The sequence below is a fragment of the Microcebus murinus genome, chromosome 3 (genome assembly GCF_040939455.1).
Source record: "Microcebus murinus isolate Inina chromosome 3, M.murinus_Inina_mat1.0, whole genome shotgun sequence".
Classification (NCBI taxonomy): domain Eukaryota; kingdom Metazoa; phylum Chordata; class Mammalia; order Primates; family Cheirogaleidae; genus Microcebus; species Microcebus murinus.
The window spans coordinates 35,563,469-35,578,932 of NC_134106.1; the positions used below are offsets into that span (position 1 = coordinate 35,563,469).

At 36.1% G+C, this 15,464-nt stretch overlaps 1 protein-coding gene and 1 non-coding gene across 2 annotated transcripts in view; one reads left to right on the forward strand and one right to left on the reverse strand.

The window, feature by feature from the left end:
• The window catches only part of PLEKHH2 (pleckstrin homology, MyTH4 and FERM domain containing H2), a 112,097-nt gene that overhangs the window by 43,961 nt on the left and 52,672 nt on the right, over positions 1-15,464 (forward strand). The window contains exons 9-15 of the mRNA XM_012756344.2: positions 1,354-1,429; positions 3,169-3,263; positions 3,852-3,996; positions 6,492-6,628; positions 6,725-6,835; positions 6,997-7,083; positions 8,425-8,583. Coding sequence (XP_012611798.1) covers positions 1,354-1,429; positions 3,169-3,263; positions 3,852-3,996; positions 6,492-6,628; positions 6,725-6,835; positions 6,997-7,083; positions 8,425-8,583 — 810 coding nt within the window. The remainder of the gene's footprint in view (positions 1-1,353; positions 1,430-3,168; positions 3,264-3,851; positions 3,997-6,491; positions 6,629-6,724; positions 6,836-6,996; positions 7,084-8,424; positions 8,584-15,464) is intronic.
• LOC142870220 (U2 spliceosomal RNA) lies at positions 15,146-15,331 on the reverse strand. Its single transcript, XR_012918667.1, has one exon. It is a non-coding gene; the product is annotated as a U2 spliceosomal RNA (small nuclear RNA).

Sequence of the window (15,464 nt, forward strand, 5' to 3'; positions counted from 1 at the left end):
TTTAATTTCTGTGTTTGCTAGGTATTTTCAGGTTTCAAGGAAAAGAGATGTGTTTTAGTTACCTCAATTAATATGAGTTTATTTTAAGGATTTTTAGGAGTTTATTTTAGGGCATAATGTATCCTTATTGAACTGGAATATCATTCAAAATATAATAATCAGTGTAGTAGGACAACAAGTGATGATTCAGCAGCACCTCTGATAGTCAAGTCAGCTCCTTAGAAACAGATGACACCCATTGCCTCTGCTCCAGTGGCTCAGCTTGTCCTCTCAGGCCTATGGTGATTCTCTTTCTTCTCCTACTAACTACTCTCCCCGACTCTGTCATGGCTTCTATCTGCCTCACATCTGCTTACTGCCTTATTTTTATGTCTTTCTATTCTGCCCACTCTTCTGGCTTGTGTTTGTGCATGTATCTCCCAATCACACGCTCAAAGAAACTGCATCTGATTTATTCAGTCAGCCACTCTTCAATCTCAAGTGTCCCTGATAGAGATCTCATGCCAGCTCCTTCTCAGACTGCCGGCCAGCCTGAAGAGGACAGCTTTAGTTGCCCACTATGTCCTGATCCAGTCAACTATGCCCAGGTTAGACCTACTACAAAATTCAAGACCTGGTGATCTATGCATTAAGAGCCACCTGGGGTCCCTTTCCTTATAGGGTAGGGTTGAAAGCTTTTCCAGACCTATTTCTGAGGTCTCTGTCAGAGAAAAAGAGAAAACAAAGTAACCTACTTTTGGAACAAGATAATATAAATTCCATTGCAATTCTTACATGCTTACATGTTTGACCTTAGCTATTTCTTCTACTTGATTGAAAAGTACATTGAAATAAGAAAGTGATAGCATTTAATGCTACTCTATGATTTCTGACTTCGAGTTTTTCCTTTTTTTTTTTTAAACCATGTTCCAAATTCGTAGAATGTTAAAGGTGGTGTTTATGTGTAGTCAATGATTATGAATGGTTTTTGGCTTCATGCTACAGTCATTCAAGGTTTTTCTTTTCTTTCTTTTTTCTTTAACTATAATCTAGTATGGTAAGAATATTGAAGGTAGTGTTTACATGTAATCAGTGATTTCGAATAAGCTTTCTCTTATTTTTTCCCTGTCTTTGAAAGAATTTAAAATACTAGCCAAAAATTTGGGAACAAAGATAAATAATGGAATGACTAATGGATAGAAGAAATCTCTGCAGTATTATTCACAATAGCATATTTTACTTGGCCCTGATACTATTTTATAATAATGCTATACACTGGTGAATAATAAATGAGGAAGAAAAGAAAAACAATTGTATCAAAAGTAATCATTTATTTGCTTTAAATACCCTGTTCAAATCTCTCTTTTACATTAGGAAAGCAGAATTTATGCTGTAGCCAAATCAGGTATTCGAATGTCTGAGGCTTTCAATATGGAGAATGTGAATAAAAGTAAGTGCTTTTGCATGCTACAATGTGCATGAACCTTGAGGATATTATGCTAAGTAATAGTATAATAGAAAAACACAGTACACTCACAAAAAGACAAATACTCTATGATTCCATTTAAATGAGGCATCTAAAGTAGTAAAATTGATAGGAACAGAAAGTATAATAGAATGGTTGTTGCCAGGGGATAAGGGGATATTTGCAAAATGGAAAAGTTCTAGAGGTCTCTTTTACAACAATGTGAATACACTTATCACTACTGAACTGTACACTTAACAATGGATAAGTTGGTAAATTTCATGTTATGTGTTATTTACCACAATAAAAAAATATTTTAAAAAGTCAGGGATTTTATATTGCTGTTTCACTAGCCAAAAACTTACTAAATGTGTAAAGTCATTGGAATATATAGAATTACATAAACTTTCAACAAATGATTTCTAAGGTTGCTGATTTATATTTTAAAATTGATATTCATTTTACTCAGTAGATAGACACAAATATCTTCAATACTGATGTATGATTTTACCTGAAAGAAACTAAGGCAGAGAAACTGGCATTTTGACTATTTAAAATTATAAAAAATAGGCTAGGCATGGTGGCTCACACCTGTAATCCTAGCACTCTGAGAGGCCGAGGTGGGAGGATCGCTCGAGGTTAGGAGTTCAAGACCAGCCTGAGCAAGAGTGAGACCCGTCTTTACTAAAAAATAGAAAGAAATTAATTGGCCAACTGAAAATATATAGAAAAAATTAGCCGGGCATGGTGGCACATGCCTGTAGTCCCAGCTACTTGGGAGGCTGAGGCAGAAGGATGGCTTGAGCCCAGGAGTTTGAGGTTGCTGTGAGCTAGGCCAACGCCATGGCACTCTAACCCAGGCAACAGAGCGAGACTCCATCTCAAAAAAAAATATTGATCTCTGTATTCTTTTGTTTCAGGATTTAAAACACATTCTCCATTCTTTCCTTCTTTCCTTTCTTTCCCTTCCCTCCCTCCCTCCCTCCCTCCCTCCCTCCCTCCCTCCCTCCCTCCCTCCCTCCCTCCCTTCCTTCCTTCCTTCCTTCCTTCCTTCCTTCCTTCCTTCCTTCCTTCCTTCCTTCCCTTAAAGAAACAATGCTTGCCCGTTACAAAAAATAAAACAACAGACAACTGTATGGAATAAAAAGAGAAATTTTCCTGTGGTTCTTTCTACCAGCCCCTCTCTATCCCACCACTAATTCTTATCTTACAGGTAACCATTAATGTTCTGTTCCTTTTCAGCTATTTTCTGTTCTTACCATTCTAATCTTTCAACATCAGATTCATCTGATAAAAGCTTAAGAAGGTTGATGTTTTAATACCATATTAGTAATAGGGCTATGAATAGTCAGAGATCATCTTCATACCATACTACTCACTGAATCAATCAGTAAGCAGTTGATTATACTTAGTTCTGTCCAGCCTGAGCTAGGTGTGTATGGAGATGCCAAAGAAATAAAAGCTGTGGTTCTTGCTCTCAAAGAGCCTATAGTCTAGCTGAGGAACTAGAACACATGAGGAAATTAAAAAAAAAAATGTAAAAAAGTACATAAATAAACCTGTAAATGCTATAATTCATAAAGTAGACTAATTAGTAATCACATCTGTTCATCTAATATGTCTTTAACTTGAAATTATATTAATTCATATTCATAAGAAATAGACCAATATGCTATTAATTGTTAGAAGGTTTTATTTTTTAAAAATGTTGTTTTCTGTTTCAGATTCTGTTGCAGTGCTTTCATATACTACATCGGGACTTTATACATCTCTGATATATAAGAATATGACAACCCCAGTGTATACAACTTTGAAGGGGGTAACTCATTATTGTTACTGTTAAGCATATGGTTCTCTTCATTGATGGATCAAGAAAACTGTTTATTCAAGCTCCAGATTCCATTCTTAACATTTTACACAGACTCTTCTTTTATAGAGAGTTTTAGATGTTCATATTTAATATGTTATAAAAAAGAAGAAATGGAAAGTTCTGGAGATGATACTTAATCTTATCAGAGTATTAAAGGTCTGAGTCTACTTTTGTTGTGTCCCATGTGATTCCCCTGACTACTCATGGCTGTTAATTGTTTAAAGAGACATATTATTAATGATGTAATGAAAACTGCTACTTTAGGAGGATCCTTGTGTCAGTGCCAGGGTACTCCTTTCTTGCTTGAAGTACCTAAATAAGGATCATCTGGTATTGACAACCTTATGTTTTCAGGAATCTTTCATAATTGACAAAAGCCTTGCTAATTAGAAACATGACTTTGACAATGGCAAAATATATTCTTGACTTCCTATTAAAAAATCATATATTAAGACCTCTTCCTGTAAAACATTCTATATCTAAAGAGAGAGGTAACTTTAGGAATGAATACAGGGAAGCTGTTCTGCTTTTCTTTAGAAAGCAACTCAGATAAGTAACAGCCCTTTCCTGGATGACTCCTCCGGGTCAGAGGAAGAAGACAGCTCCAGATCTAGCTCCCGGACGTCAGAGTCAGACACACGCAGCAGGAGTGGGCCAGGCAGCCCTAGAGCCATGAAACGAGGTGAGGGAAAATCAAAGGCATACAAGGCAACTTCATCCCCATAAGAGGCTTTTTAAAAAAAAATCAAAGAACTTGTGTTAAACCATATTGAAAAGAGCGTTAGCCTAGGATTGAGACATTTATGTTCTAGTTCTAATTCTCTTCTTAATTCTCCGTGATTCCAGACAAATTATATAATCTTTTTTTTTTTTTTTTTGGTTTGGTTTTACCCTTATCTTGTCTGTAAGAGAGACATCACTTTATTGTGGGAATAAAGTGAGGAAATTGGCCAAAATGAGGTTTATTTTTATAGTTACTGTGTGACATATTGGATAATTTGTGGGATAGACTTATTTCAGCTCAATTTGTCATCCTGCTAAATGGCAGAAAATGTACCTGAAAATTTGTTCTTTAATCTAATAATAAAGTGGAAACCAACCAAAACTTTACTTTGGTTGTATCTCTGATTTTTAGTGGACGTTGAAGAAATTTTGGGTATAAGTGGAGGTTACAGAGAGATCTAATGCCACTAAATGACATCTTTATTTTATAAAGGCCTTTAATGCAATATGGCATCTCTCTTGGTTTCCAAATTGTGTTCCATGGAACTGCTGGGTACTTCCAAATCCCTCAGCTTCAACTGGAGCTGCTCAGCTTTCATCTGGTTAACGTTTTGGGCTTCCACTGGTTATTTATTTATTTATTTGTTTATTTATTTATTTATTTATTTAGAGACAGAGTCTCACTCTGTTGCCTGGGCTAGAGTGCTGTGGCATCAGCCTAGATCACAGCAACCTCAAACTCCTGGGCTCAAGCGATCCTCCTGCCTCAGCCTCCCGAGTAGCTGGGACTACAGGCATGTGCCACCATGCCTGGATAATTTTTTCTATATATTTTTAGTTGGCCAATTAATTTCTTTCTATTTTTACTAGAGACAGGGTCTCGCTCTTGCTCAGACTGGTTTCAAACTCCTGACCTTGAGCCATCTCGGCTCTCAGAGTGCTAGGATTACAGGTGTGAGGCACCAAGCCTGGCCTTCCACTGGTCTTCTTGCTCTCACTTTCCTCCTACCCCCCTAACTACAGCCAGAATCAGGTTATGGCACATTTTTGCTCAAAAGACTGCAGTGGCGCCTTATGATGGCTATGAGATATAAGATATTTGACCTTATCTCCTCCTTTTTCCTTCCTTACTCAGTTTTGGCCTCACTGGGCCTCCTTCAGGACTTTTTGCACTGGTGTTTCCTCCACCTGGTATTTTTCTCCCAGATATCTAGATAGATGACCTCCTCACCTCCTTCAGTACATTGCTCAAACAATGCTTTCTCAGTGAAATCCACCGTGGCCACACATTGAAATTGCAATCCTTTGTCCTTTTATGGCTGGCTCATTTTATTCCCTTTCATGTGTTCTATTTTTATTTTTCCATAGCACTTACTGCCTGTTTGTCATTGGTCTCCCTCCACTAGAATCTATGTTCTATAAGGGCCAAAATTTTTCTGTTTTTTGTTGCTTTATCCCTAGCACCTAGGAGAGTGCCTGGCACGCTGGCCCTGGGACTAGGAGCCTAAGATTTATACTCCAATATTGCTCTTTCCTAACTATGTGACTTTGGACAAATTCTTTAATCTCTGGGTCTTAGTCTCCTTAGAGAATTAGGGTATTAGCCAAGACAATCTCTGAGGTCCCTTATAGATCCAAATTTTTGTTATTCTATGAAAAATAAAGATAGTATCATAACTGTTATGAATGCTGTCTCAGTCAAATAAAGAGTAGTGTTATGAGAGTGACATTAAATATCACTAAACACTTTAAAAATAGCTGGATATTATAATAAATAATGACCTAAGTCCTTGATTTTATTTAGAATATTCTACATCACCAATTGTAGTGACCCTCCAATGTGGCTTGCAACTCGCAAGTAATTTTCTATAAAGTCAAGTGAATTATTTTGAAAATATTCCATTGAATTTTGCTTTATAGTTGTTGGCAAATGAAATAGTCTGTTTATATCTTTAGATCTTATTGCTTCTCTTTTATGAAAGATTTTTTAAATCTGTAAAGTATTTAGTAGTTTATTAGAATTACATGAAAAGTACTACTGAAATTGTATTTTTTTAAAATGTAAAGTTACTTTAAAAGTGATTACAGATATTAAGCGGTTTAAAATGTGATTGTGAAACTCTCTATAAATTAAGGTTTCACATGTATTTTCCTACACATCAATGTGTACATACATGTATTTTTAATTCTTAACAAAATATACATCAGTACTATTGTATATATTTTATATATGTAAAAATAGCTGTGGTTGTAATCATTCCAAAATATTATTCATGTTCCTTTGACCTTCTTGGAGATTTGCATGACAGTCCCTACCCCTTCATGGCCAAAGGAATGAAAGTAAATCTAGTCTAGGGAGGCTTATCTTTTAGGAATAGTTGCATTCCATAGGAGAGCTCAGATCTGGCATTTGGACCACCAATATTGACTCGATTTATTTCTTTGTTCTTTTAGGTGTGTCTCTCTCCTCTGTGGCTTCTGAAAGTGATTATGCTATTCCTCCTGATGCGTACTCCACAGACACAGAGTACTCACAGCCAGAGCAGAAGCTCCCTAAAACTTGTTCATCTTCTAGTGATAATGGGAAAAATGTAAGCACTGAATCAGATATTTAAAGATTAATGAATCAGTTAGTTTGAGCCTCCAAAAGGAAACTTAAAAAATGTTTTTAAATCTTTTAAAATTAGGAACCACTGGAAAAATCTGGCTATTTATTAAAAATGAGTGGTAAAGTCAAGACATGGAAGCGGAGATGGTTTGTTCTAAAAGGTGGTGAATTGCTTTACTACAAATCTCCGGTGAGTGGAAAGTGCTTACTATTTAGAAGTGAATTCCTCAAACTATAAATCAAACTCCTGATTGATTTTCTTCTCTGTAATGTAATTAATAATACAAAACATTTATTATTATTACTATTAAAGTTAATCACTTTACATTTGATTTTCTTCCTTTCATACAGAGCGATGTAATTAGAAAACCCCAGGGCCACATTGAACTTAGTACATCCTGCAGTATTTTAAGAGGTGATAACAAACAAACAGTTCAGGTACGTAATTTTTTTTTTTTTTGTATCATGCAAAACTCAATTCTTAATTATCCTAGCTAATGGAAAGGACATTGGGTAATTCAATATTCCTTTAATGACTTTGGGTCAGTTTGATGCCTCAAAAGTATGTGAAACTCCCAGACTTTTTAGTAAATCTGTAACATTAGCTATAATTAATCTATAATATAAGCTGTTTGTGTTGGACAGCTCCCACTACATATTCTTTACCTTTCTTCCTTTATATTCTTCTTTCCTCGCATTTAATCTTCCAGGTATTTTCAGCTCTCAAACTGTTATGCTATTTTAGGGAAGGGTTATCTGATAAATGAATTCCCAATAAGATGTTAGTTGCATAATGTACTATTAAATTCAGAAGTGTTTGTATCTTATTGTAATACAGAATTGGAAAATAACAGTTTTTATATGAACTTCAGATACCATAACACCTAAGTGGGAAAGATATTGGTGAGCAGAGAGGTTCTCCTTCCAGCTCACTCCATAGAGGTCCTGCTGCCCATTTTACCCCACACATTGGCCAGTTTTTCCCAAAAGCTGTTACATTTAAAATGTGGGCTATTGAGATAGTCTGGTATATGTAATTTAAATTCAGATACTTTATTTCTGAAATGCTTTCAATAACCATTATTTTCTTGTATTGCTTCTTTGGAGGGTAGAAGACAACATTTGCTAGAAAGGTACATTATCAATGTTTCCAGTGGATTATACCTGAAAACTCAAAAATTCAGAAAGGAGAATCAGAGAAAGCTTTGTCTTGGGGTATGGCAGTTAAGAATCATTTGCAAACATCTAAAATCTCTAGAAAATTTGCAGTGTGGTTAATTTGAAACTGGAAAGTTATTATGAGTAAAGTAATAGATGATCAATGCAAGGTCTTCTCATTTTATTTATAGTTGATTTTATTCATTTATATAAAAATCCCTTCTCTTTAATTGCTAAAAAATGTGTTATTTTATTATAGTCTTCAATTATTCTGTTACTCATTTCAACAACCAGGAGCCTATAGCACATTTAAGGGAGAAAAGGAAAATATGACAATTAAACAACATAAAATCATGACCCCAAAGTTTAATGCTATGAAATATTTTAAAGTAAACTGAAGGTAAAAAATTATCTCTATAAAAATTTAATTATTATAATTTCCACAAAGTGGTTAAAATATTCTAAATCATATGGAGTCATTTATTTATTATGGAACCTAGGACTCAAGGTTTAGCATACTTGTTTCCATGTTAAATAATGATGTTTGAAGAATGGACAAGGAAATGCTAATAATCCCAAATGTTTACAATTTCCTCTCATATCCCTCTCATCCCATTTTAGTTAACCACTGAAAAACACACATACTATCTGACTGCAGATTCTCCCAATATATTGGAAGAATGGATTAAGGTGTTACAGAATGTTCTTCGAGTACAAGCTGCCAACCCACTTTTCCTGCAGCCTGAGGGCAAACCAACTGTGAAGGGATTGCTCACTAAGGTAGGAACCTCAGGTGCATAGCAATGTCCCAGGTAACTATGCAGATTAGCCCTACTTATGAAAAGTGGGTGTTAGCAAATATTTATATTATCTTGGGGTGGGGAAAGTTGTTTTAAGTACAATGACCAAGACAAGAACAATAAAGATGAAAAATGACAAATTTAACTATAATACATAAAAATGTAAATGCTCTATCAAAAATTATATAAGCATGATTTTGAGAAGAAGGATGAAAAACTTTCAAAAAGTATTTGAAACATCTGACAGCCAGTTAATATCTTTAAAATTTAACAAGCTTTGTCTAATCAGTAAGTAAAGGATGAATACCAGAGTGGGGAAATCGAACAGAAAACTCAATGGGAAAGAAATAGAGATAGTAGAGATGAGAAAAAATACAAATGATCAATAAGCTTATGGAAAAACATTTCATGATCACTAATAATTTTTAAAAGTGTACATTCAAATAATAGATGTGTATTTAAAAATGTGGTGAAAGAGGCTTGGCGTGGTAGCTCACGCCTGTAATCCTAGCACTCTGGGGAGGCCAAGGCAGGAGGATCGGAGGATCGCTTGAGCTCAGGAGTTCCAAGACCAGCCTGAGCAAGACCAAGACCCTGTCTCTACTATGATAAAAATAGAAAAATTAGCTTGGCCTTGTGGTGCATGCCTTTAGTACCAGCTATTTAGGAGGCTAAAGTAGAAGGATTGCTCAAGCCCAGGAGGTGGGGTTGCAGTGAACCATAATGCCACTGCACTCTACCCAGGGCCACAGAGCAAGACTGTCTCAAAAAATAAAAAAAACTTAAAAAATGTGAAAGGAAAGACATTTTTAAAAATTTTGGAACCTTGTATTGCCACAGATTAAGAAATCTGCTAGTGAGAGTATTACTCTGAAAGGCAATTTGGCAATGTCTTGGCCAAAGTATTAACTCAGTAAATATTTTTGAATGTTCAAATGAATATCACATATTTTAAAAACATATATATGCATATCCTTTGATCTACCAATCTCAGTTCAAGAAATTTATCCTTAGGAAATGGTCTTAATTTACAAACAATTTTAGTGTGAGGATGTCAATCACAGTATTTTTTTTTTGTTATTTTTAAAATGGGGTAAAATTAACATACTCTGAATTGCACAAATCTTAAGTGTAGAGTCTGATGAGTTTTAAAAATATTTACTTTCACTCTATTCCCAAATTTCCAGATATAAGAATATTTTCATTACTCCAGGAATATTGCTTGTATAGCATGGTTTATAATAAAGAAAAATTAAGATCAACTTATGTATAGGGTCAGGTATAGCTTATATAACTGTTTATACAATAATATAATGCTTCCTTATTCAGCCTTTTCAATCTTGTAAAAGAATATTTAATACTATAGAAATATGTTATGATGTATTCTTTGGTGATAAGAGCAGTTTCAGTAATACATTATTATCCCATATTTGTTATACATATTCATATAAAAATGTCTGAATACATACATCATAAGTATATTGGTTATCTTTATGTGATTTGATTTGATTTTGCTTAATTCTGTTTTCTAACTTTTTTAGAACAAATAAGTATTGACTTATACTTAATATTATTTTAAAATGTTAAAAAGTCCTATTGGTCACTTTTAGAAAAATACAATAAGATATTTACATACACATAATCACTCATCGCTCATGCACTCTGTTACATAGGCAGTGAAAAATTTAAATGTAGAGGAGCTATGTTACCTTGTAATTTATCCTTAATAATAATGTGGGAATATAGTTGGGTGCTATTTAGTAATATTTGTAGACTGACCAAGTATAGTAAAGGTAAGAAAGAATTCACCATTGCATTAAACAAAGAGATGTATACTATGTTCTTTCCAAAACATTACTATGAAAATATTTTATCAGTTACTGATGGGCTAACTCCCTGCTATTGTACAAATGTATTTTTTCCCCAGTGAACACAGTGCTACTTTAAATCACATTTTTTACAATAATTCATATTAGTGAGCTTTCTTCTAGTATCAAACCCTGGGAGTATAATATGATCCTGTGGCTAAGAGTTTATTACTTCTCCCACAATTAGGTGGGTTTGTTTGTTTGTTTGTTTGTTTGCTTGTTTTTACTTTATCAGAATGATATTGTCTATTTCTGCTCATAGTACATTTCTGTGATTCTGTTTCCCATTTCACAATTGCATTTTAAATGATTATGAGTTGATGTGATTCTGAGATGACTAAACCATTAGGGTTTGTAGATAGGATGCTTATTAAATTTCCTTCCTATCATTTGTGAAAACTTGTCCACCCCCATATTTTCATCCTCAGAGCCTTATAAGAGAAAAACTTCCCTCATTTATTCTGAGTGACTTGTTCCGAGGCTGCAATTTGAGATGTTGTAGAATAGCATTTGAAAACTTTGGAGGGGAGGAAGTTTTTTTCAGGTTGTCACATTGTTATTAAGTACGGAATAATATAGTTAGATATTAAGAACTTGACTAGTTTGATTCTGCATATTCACTCTTGTAATTTTTATTTTAATGATTAGGAAGAACATTTTCTGTGTGCAAATTCATTTCTTTAAAAAACCAAAAATTTTTTGCTCAGTTTACCACATGCAATGCAATGTGCTGGAGGGTATTAAGATAAATAGTCCACTGTCCTATTCCTCAGAGAGCCTCACAATCTACTGGGAAAGAGGGGTACATAAGCTTATTTACATAGTAAGTGTAAAGTGCCATTATTGAGATATATCATAAGATCACAGAGAAACAATTTAGACTGTGGGATTAAGAACGACTTCTCAGAGAAGATTTACCTGTGCTGAATCTTCAAGGAGGAGCAGGAGTTAGTTATACCAAATGGGAATGGTCACGGAAGGTACCCAGGCTAAGAGACAGTATGAATAGAGGCACAGAATCTTGAACAGTGCCACCTACATAGGAACAAGTTCTTTGGAGAAAAAGCTGGAGACCCTGAATATTTGTTTTGTTAAGGACTTTGGAAGATGGTGGCAGATAAGAAAGAGCTCAGGAAAGAGGAGCAGGTTTAGAAGGATTAAAAGGTTATTCTGGAATATGTCAATTTTTAGAGCTTGTAAGGACATCTTAGTTAAGAAATCCAGCAGGCTGCAGAGCACCAGTCCACATCAGAGGAGAAGGCTGGGTTGGAGAGAAGGATTTGAGGAATCATCAGCATATATATGGCAGTTGAAACCATGAAAGTGAGAGAAATAACCCAGGAAAATGTGTAGGGTTGGGAGAGCAGGAGACTGTTAAGAGAACACTTAGAAATGGAAGGGCACAGAAAGGGACTGTATGCAGAGACCTTGAGAGTAACATCATGGAGGCCAAGGAGGGGAACATATGACCAGGAGGGACTGATCTACAGTGTCATGTGTGGCAGAGTGCTCAGGGAAGAAGGCACATTGCAGTGAGTGGGAGATGAGTAGGTGCAGCATTTGAGTTTGTAGGACTGTCCATACTTTCCAGCACATTTGAAAGAATCGAGCCAAAAGGAACATGGGGCTAGGGCAGGCATTTGTTTTGAGGATAGGAAAGACATATTCCTTGAGTTTACCAAGTTAGGGGGAAAAGCCAGGAGAAAGGAGAAGTGGGTGATTAGGAACAAAGTCCAGAAGAAGTGGGTGGGCAGGCAGGGAAGGGTTGGACTGGAAGAAAAGTGAGAAAGTGTATAGATGAATATTTAAGTTTGTGGGACATTGAGTGATATCACATCTAATGGCCTCAGTTTTTCTGATGAACATTACTCTATAAGACAATATTATTTACTGAGAGTGGAGAAAAGGATTGAGAATAATCATTCAGGAAAGTAAGATGTACACAAGGACAAGTAGAAGGATTAATAATTGTTACTGAGGGCCCACCTGACTTTAATGAGTTAAGTGCATATTGGTTATTTTTCTCTAACATTTTCAGATGACCAGAAATAGAAGCACAGAATTTTCATTGCAGTGATGTCAAGATAGTAATTTTTTCTAACATTCTATTATGTAAATTTTCAAATATACAAAAAAGGCAGAAGAATTTACAGTAACACCCATATTCCTACCATGTACTTTCTACAATTAACATTTTACTAACTTTATCACATCTCTTATCAAAGTGATGATTTGAAATCTATATTTTATATATAAAATATAAAATCTATATTTTATTTTATTTTTTGAGACAGAGTCTCGCTCTGTTGCCTGGGCTAGAGTGCCATGGCGTTAGCCTAGCTCACAGCAACCTCAAACTCCTGGGCTCAAGCCATCCTTCTGCCTCAGCCTCCCAAGTAGCTGGGACTACAGGCATGTGCCACCATGCCTGGCTAATTTTTTCTATATATTTTTAGTTAGCCAATTAATTTCTTTCTATTTTTTAGTAGAGACGGGGTCTCACTCTTGCTCAGGCTGGTTTGGAACTCCTGACTTGAGCGATCTGCCTGCCTCGGCTCCCCAGAGTGCTAGGATTACAGGCGTGAGCCACCGCACCCAGCCTGAAATCTATATTTTATTATGGGCATTTCAAACTTACGTGAAAGCAGAGGGAATAATAAAATGATCCCTCATATATTCATCATCAGTTTCAACAGTTATTAACTATAGCTAATACTATTTCATATACCCCAACCCCATAACCTTCTCTCTCTTTCCACATTCTCCACTGGATTATTTAAAAGCAAATGGAGACGAAGTTTTTTTTTTATTTTTTATTTTTTTTATTTTTTTATTTTTTTTTTTTTGAGACAGAGTCTCACTTTGTTGTCCAGGCTAGAGTGAGTGCCGTGGCGTCAGCCTAGCTCACAGCAACCTCAAACTCCTAGGCTCAAGCGATCCTCCTGCCTCAGCCTCCCGAGTAGCTGGGACTACAGGCATGAGCCACCATGCCCGGCTAATTTTTTATATATATATCAGTTGGCCAATTAATTTCTCTCTATTTATAGTAGAGACGGGGTCTCGCTCTTGCTCAGGCTGGTTTTGAACTCCTGACCTTGAGCAATCCGCCCGCCTCGGCCTCCCAAGAGCTAGGATTACAGGCGTGAGCCACAGCGCCCGGCCGAGACGAAGTTTTTATTGATAGAATTTGTTAGAAGAAGAGGAATGAAACATAATCATGGGCCTTGGAGCAAGAGTTGTTTTATAGGCCGGGCACGGTGGCTCACACCTATAATCCTAGCACTCTGGGAGGCCGAGGAGGGCAGATTGCTCGAGGTCAGGAGTTCAAAACCAGCCTGAGCAAGAGCGAGACCCCATCTGTACTATAAATAGAAAGAAATTAATTGACCAACTAATATATGTAGAAAAAATTAGCCGGGCATAATCCCAGCTACTCGAGAGGCTGAGGCAGTAGGATTGCTTGAGCCCAGGAGTTTGAGGTTGCTGTGAGCTAGGCTGACACCACAGCACTCACTCTAGTCTGAGCAACAAAGCGAGACTCTGTCTCAAAAAAGAAAAAGAAAAAAAAAAGAGTTGTTTTGAGATCAAACATGGGATTCCAGGTTGGTGGAGAAGGATGAGGGGCCAGGAGGGAACTGATAAACCAGAATAAAATGGAAGATCGGGAGACTTAAAGTTATAAATGATGTCACAGAATAGGAGTGGGGTGAGTAAGCGAGAGAGGAAGCTGCGAAGAGGTGGTGATCAGAGAGTAGAATGTAAATTGCAGGAGTGAAGCTGTTCCCAATGAAGAAAAAAGGACTGGAGTATGGCCAAGAGGATGGATGGCAAAAATGGAGGCGTAGCGAAGGTTATTGGAAATGGAAAGAGCAAGGATGTGGAGACAGTGTGACCAAGAGGTGAGGTCAAGTGTCAGGAGCCAGACTGCCTGAGCGCAAGTCCTGGCTCTGCCACTTACCACTTGTGTGACCTTGAAGAAGTTACTTACAGGCTCTGTGACTTAGTGTCCTCTTCTGTAAAATGGGGATAATATAATAATATTGTCAACGTCACAAGGTGTTAGGAGGGTTAAATGAATTATTTAAACATATAATATGTGTTAGAACCATGCCTGACACATCATAAACACACAAAAAGTGCTAGCTATTATTATCATGAGAATTTCACCTAGATATTGAAGTCAGCAGACTGATGGCAGGATTTGTGGTGGAGAAGGCCACAGGGATGGGAATATAGGTGTAGAGAGAGGACTGTGGGAGCTTGTGGCTTGTGTGATGACAAAGGCCAATTGGAATATGATACACTGTGTTCAGAGTTTCAAACAGAACTAATATATAACAGTACTTTTGTTATGGATGCAAGTTAAAAAAGTATTCTTTAAATTAATTCACCGAAGCCTTGAGTTTTGAGATTGCCATTAAATCTTTGTGAGGATTCTTTTAGTATAATTTATTTTATTATTTTTTTTAGAATAATTTTAAGAGATCCTAATGAGGTTTACATAAAGATAGGCCATGTTTTAGAACACAACTTTTGCAGTGAATTGGCAGACTCATTAATTTGCAGTTATCCAAAGGCACACATTATTCTATATTAAAGATAAATCATTGCAAAAGTACACTGTCTATAGCCAGATGCATTATACTCCAGTTTTGTTTTTTTTTTGATCCCCCGAGGGGGTGCACTGTTCCTGGAAGTACTGCAATACCAGGTCGATGCGTGGAGTGGACGGAGCAAGCTCCTATTCCATCTCCCTGCTCCAAAAATTAATATATTGTCCTCGGATAGAGGACGTATCAGATATTAAACTGATAAGAACAGATACTACACTTGATCTTAGCCAAAAGGCCGAGAAGCGATTATACTCCAGTTTTGATGAGACTTTTTTCTGGCATTTGTTTAAACAAGAAAAAAAGCCTGCATAAACTTGCAGGATATTTGTCTGTAAATATATGTTTCTAAATTTAATTAAACTGAAACATGTTTTGCCAAA